This window comes from Globicephala melas, chromosome 1 (genome assembly GCF_963455315.2).
Source record: "Globicephala melas chromosome 1, mGloMel1.2, whole genome shotgun sequence".
NCBI classification, from domain to species: domain Eukaryota; kingdom Metazoa; phylum Chordata; class Mammalia; order Artiodactyla; family Delphinidae; genus Globicephala; species Globicephala melas.
This window is the reverse complement of record NC_083314.1, coordinates 157,469,498-157,474,700: the sequence shown is the minus strand read 5'-3', so window position 1 is coordinate 157,474,700 and position 5,203 is coordinate 157,469,498. Positions and strand designations below refer to the sequence as shown.

At 63.4% G+C, this 5,203-nt stretch overlaps 1 protein-coding gene across 1 annotated transcript; it reads right to left on the bottom strand.

Moving 5' to 3' along the window:
- Positions 1-1,440: 1,440 nt before the first annotated feature.
- On the bottom strand, positions 1,441-4,321 carry POU3F1 (POU class 3 homeobox 1). The gene has a single exon (XM_030868603.2). The coding sequence runs from the start codon at positions 4,319-4,321 to the stop codon at positions 2,978-2,980; it is 1,344 nt and encodes a 447-aa protein (XP_030724463.1). The 3' UTR covers positions 1,441-2,977.
- Positions 4,322-5,203: the final 882 nt, after the last annotated feature.

Sequence of the window (5,203 nt, the reverse complement as noted above, 5' to 3'; positions counted from 1 at the left end):
AAAAAAGGGAGCCGCGAGAGGCTGAGCCTTTGAAAACCATGGTGGCCTCCGGTTGGTGGCCTCTGCAGAGACAACTCTCTCCTGAGATTGAGGGGCAGAGCCCAGGGTGTCACCTGGGACCTTCAGCATCGAACAAGTCATCCTGAGGCCCCAGCCCGCCTGAGACAGCCAACTTGGGGGTCTGGGAGCACCTCTCTGGGCGCCCAAGATATTGTCGGCTGGAGCCAAGGCCTCTCACAGGCCTGGGCTTGGACAACTTCCCTGGTGGGAGGGGGCCACACACATACCCTCACTAGGGACACAACTTTCTCCCCAGCTTGTGCCTTCAAGCTTTGTCTCCACGAAGAGTGACAGAAACCTCATGTGGTTTCTCCTGAGAAGGGAAAAGAACTGCATCTACGGAGGAAACAGGAAGAGCCGTTTGATTAGTATTTTTAAGAGGAGTTGCTCTAAAGGAGAAAGAGCTTGACTGGGACACAGGTAGTCTGTGGCTTTGGCCCTGAAACCCGGAGCTGCCTCCACCATCCTGACTCTGGGGAGGGGGGCAGGCTGTGTTTAAGGCTTGACAGGGGGATGTCTGAGAATGTCTGCTTCCCTCCCCAGGTCATGACTGCACAGCCCGGGAGGCCTCCTATAGGCAGGAGCATCACTCCCTGGGGAGCGGGGGTTCCCTTGGGGACCCATCCCTGGAGAGGCGATGCCTGGGCTTTCTGGTGGCACAGCTCTTCTTGCCCACACTCCTCCCCAAAAGAAGTTGGGGCAGGTCATTTGTTTGCATAGAAGTAGGACCAGCTTTGCCCACGCAAACTGGCGGGGGTCCCTGCCCAGGCCATTCAACTCCCCCAGGACCCCTGTCTAATCTGTTAGAACTCCCAGTGGATCCAGGCAGGTTTGGGTACTGTTTGTCTGCAGGTGGAAAGCCAGCTGGGGTGGGCTGGTGGGGCCTGACTCGGCTTCCAACTGCCCCAAGACCCAGAATGATGAAGTTGGCCTGGATCCCACCTGGGGAGTGCAAAGTCAGAGGTGGGGAATACAAAGATGCCCGGCTGGTGGTCCAGGTCGAGAGAGGCAGGCTTCTTCCTTGGCCCAGAAGAGCAGTTGAGTTGTGCCTGAGGAATGGCCGATCCAAATTCGGTGTGGTGTCTGCAGTGTCTCAGGCCCTGGTCTGGTCCCAGGATAGTCTGTTTATGGGGTGGGGTGAGGGACATGAGGTAGCTTCATCTTCCCTAACCTCACTCATCTGAGGCAGGGGCTCAACCATTGCCCAAGTAACAAGCAGCACCAATACTGGCCTGGAAGAAGGTCTGTGTGGTCACCTTCCTCCAAGAGAGTGAGGCCAGAACTTTGGGGGAGGTGAGTCAGGGTATCCCATCCCATCACCCACAAACCAACCCAGCCCTAGCAGTAAAGAGGACAGGACACAGCCCTGGGGTACATGTTTATGTGAGTAATAAAATATTTACTATAACATAAATATAAAGGGAACTTCCCAGTCTACATTATTATTATTTTTTTGCAATAAAGATACAAAGAGAATGCACCAAAACATTGTTCCAAAAAATAATAAAAATAAAATAACAAAATTTAAATTCAAACGGTAACAAACAGAACCAGAAATGGAGAAGGGGGAAGCTCCAAACACATCCAGAAAATAAATAGAGATGGATCAGAAATCTGGAAATCATATTAAAATATCTTTTTCGGATTAGTGGGTGTACAAAATCCTTTAGTATGGGGAGGGAGGGCAACCCGGAAAACCAAAAATAAAAACCAAGCACAAAATGTTTCTTTCTCCCCGCCAGTGTGTACATATCTCACATATTTACATGGTTCCCACCTCACCCCAAATTTGGGGAATTTCTCTGCAGGCCTCCGCCAGCATCCCGCATCCCAGGGGGCTGAAAGGGAGCGGACGGAAGCTGCAGGGACTCAGGCAGAAGGTTCTCAGGGAACGGCTTATTTCTACAGCTGGTTAAAAAATATCTCCAACTTTTCCAAGTTTCGTTTGTTTGTGGCCGGGAGGTCAGGGCCCCGCGGGGAGTGGGGGCCCTGCTGTGCGGTGGTCGGTCTACAGCCGGGCAGAAGCCCCTTCCCATCTGCGTGTGCGTGGGAGCGCAGACCCCTCCAGCGTGGCCGGGAACCGAGCCGGAGCTCGGATAAAACGAAACGAAAAATGAACACTCGAATTTTTTTTTGTTGTTAGTTTTTCTTTTTTGTTTGTTTTTTGTTTTATTTTGCTTTTTTGGGGTAGGGTAGGGGAAGGTAAGGGGAAAAAATAAATTAGGCTAGATTAAAGCTTTGGCTATTTCCTGCTTTTATACACAGACGCGGCTCTCGCGGCCTCCCCTCCGGGGCCCCGATAAATACAGTATACAGCGATTTAAATTAAGGGCGCGGGCGGAGTTAGAAGGACCCCAGGAGCCGAGAGGCTCCGTGAATAAATAAAAACTGTAAAAAACCAAGCCCGGAGGAAAGGTAAGGGGGATGGGGCGCATCCTTATGAGAGAGAAGAGGCGTGGAGCGAATAAAGTGACAGTCCCCCACCCTCGACACTCAGGCTCGGGAATCCGCGCCGGGGAGAGGGATGGGGAACTCTCCTCTCTCCGTCCTCTCTCCCGGGTAATCCCTAACCCCGTACCGCGTTACCTGTCGCTGTGGGGAGGCCGCTGCCGGGATCCGGCCCCGAACAGCCCGGGGGGGCAGGGGCGGGGGTCGTCGAGGGGTTGGGGGCAGGGAGCAGGCGGCGGGCAGGATGCCCGGGGTGAGTTGGCGCGTTCCGGATCTTCGCTCCTCTCTCTCGGGGCTCGGACGACGCAGCCTATCGGCCGTCTTCGCCGCTCGCAGGAGAGGGTCGTCCGGGTGTTTGGTTTTATTCGAAAGTTTCTGGGCTTTTTGTAAAATCCAAAGCAACCGAACAAAAAGAGTTCAGGCCGCGCGGCGCCTCGCCGCGCACCGGCGGGGGGCCCGGCCCGCGGGGTCACTGCACGGAGCCGGGCAGTGTGTGGTGGTGGTGGTGCAGCGCGGCCGGCGGGGGCGCCGAGGGCGGCGACGCACCGCCCCCGCCCGGCCCCAGCTCGCCGGGCGCGTACACGTCGTCCATGGGCGGGTGGCCGGCGCCGGCCGCCGGGGTCATGCGCTTCTCCTTCTGCCGCCGGTTGCAGAACCAGACGCGCACCACCTCCTTCTCCAGCTGCAGGCTGTCGGCCAAGCCTGTGATCTCATGCGCCGAGGGCTTGGGGCACTTGAGAAAGTGGCTCTCGAGCGCGCCTTTGACCCCCACCTCGATGGACGTGCGCTTCTTGCGCTTGCGGCCCTGCGCCGCGATCTTGTCCATGTTGGTGGGGCTGCCGCTGGACGAGTCGGTCTCCTCCAGCCACTTGTTGAGCAGCGGCTTGAGCTTGCACATGTTCTTGAAGCTCAGCTGCAGGGCCTCGAAGCGGCAGATGGTGGTCTGCGAGAACACGTTACCGTACAGCGTGCCCAGCGCCAGCCCCACGTCGGCCTGCGTGAAGCCCAGCTTGATGCGCCGCTGCTTGAACTGCTTGGCGAACTGCTCCAGGTCGTCCGAGCTGGGCGCGTCCTCGTCCGAGTGCTCGCCCACCGACGAGCCACCGCCGCCCGCGCCCGGGTGCAGGTGCGCCGCTGCCGCGTGCAGGCCGCTGGCGTGTGCATGTCCGTGTGCGTGTCCGTGGGCGCCCAGGTGCGGCGGAGGCGACGGCTCCAGCTGAGCCTCGTGGCCGTCCTCGTGCAGCGCGTGGTGCAGGCCCGGCCCCGCGCCGCCGCCGCCCGCCGCCAGCATTCCGGCCAGGCCGCTGCCGCCGCCCCCCGGGTAGGCCGCCTGCGCGTACAGCCCGAGCGGTTGGGGCTGGTGGCCCCCGCCGGCCCCCGGCGACGGCGACATGGCCGGGCCCAAGTGGTGTGCCGTGCCGCCCTGCGCCCATGCCGCGCCCGCGTGGGCCGCCCCCTGGTGCACCAGGCGCGCGTGGAAACCGCCGCCGCCGCCACCGTCGTCGGCTCGGCCGGCGCTGCCGCCGCCCGCCTTGCCGTGTTCCAGGTGCGGGCCGCCTGCCCAGTCGCCGCCGCCGCCTCCTCCCGTGGGTAGCCACTGCGGGTGCGCTAGGCCCACGGGGTGGCCCGCGCCCGCGCCCAGCCACTCGTGGTGCATCAGCTTCTGCACTTCGCGGTACGCGGCCCCCGCGTGCAGCCGCTCGGCTGCCGCCGCCGCTGCCGCTGCCGCCGCGGCATCCGGATGCATAAGCGGTCCCGTGCCCCCGGCTCCGCCGCCGGGGCCCCGCGGCAAGTACTGCGCGGTGGTGGCCATGCCGCCCCGCGCCCCGCGCCGCGCCGCCGCCGCCGCTCCGCTCCGTCTGCGGGCCCCGCCGCCGCGCTCCGCCGGCTTAAAGCCCGACCAGCTCAGCGCTCCGGAGCCCCACCCCACCCGCCGCCCATTGGCTGCCAGCGGAGCCGCCTCCCGCCCCCCGGTCCCGGCCCCCGCCCCCCCTGCCCGCCTGCCTCTCGGTCCGGCCGCCCGGAGCTCGCCATTGGGCCTCACTCCTGGGGTCCCGCGCGCCGACCATGCTGATTGGTCGCTGGGGCTTCATTCACAGCCCCCCTACCTTCCGCGTATACGCTCACGCCCCGGGGGCGCGGCCGCCACGTGGGGAGTGGCGCGGGGGTGGCACTGGGACCGCACCCCCTCTCGTCCTGGCTGCGTGGGCCCCACTTTCCCCCGGCGCTGGAGACTCCGAGCCCGGCGGGTCCCACGCTCCAAGCTAGCAGAATTCTCGCCGGTCACCCGCCCGTGTGGCCAGAGGCGGTGGCGGGGATGGCGGGCTCCGGGAGGCGCTCGGGTTCCGAGAAGCAGCTCAGCCCCGCGTTCCTCCTTCCGCCGTGCCGCTGCCGGCGGGCCGGGATTCCCGCGGGTCTCGGCGGCTGCGAGCGGCAGGCGGCGCGGGTCCCCGGCTCGGTTGCGGCGCGGCTGCTCACCTCGCCCGCCTCGCCTCCCGCGACTTCCAGCGGGCACGGAGCTCTCCTCTGCGCTCCTCCCTGGCCCGCCTCGTTTTCCCTCTTCACCCTTTAGTCCGCCCAGCGCAACTCCGTCGACCTCCGCCGCCCTGAGAGACCGTCGGGCGCGGGCAGAGTCGGACTGGCCCCGACTTCACGCCTCCCACGGGCTCTCCTCCCGGGCGCCGCGGCCCAGGTG

Coding starts and splice junctions, on each gene's coding strand:
- POU3F1 (XM_030868603.2), bottom strand. CDS start 4,321: ATGGCCACCACCGCGCAGTACTTGCCGCGGGGCCCCGGCGGCGGAGCC.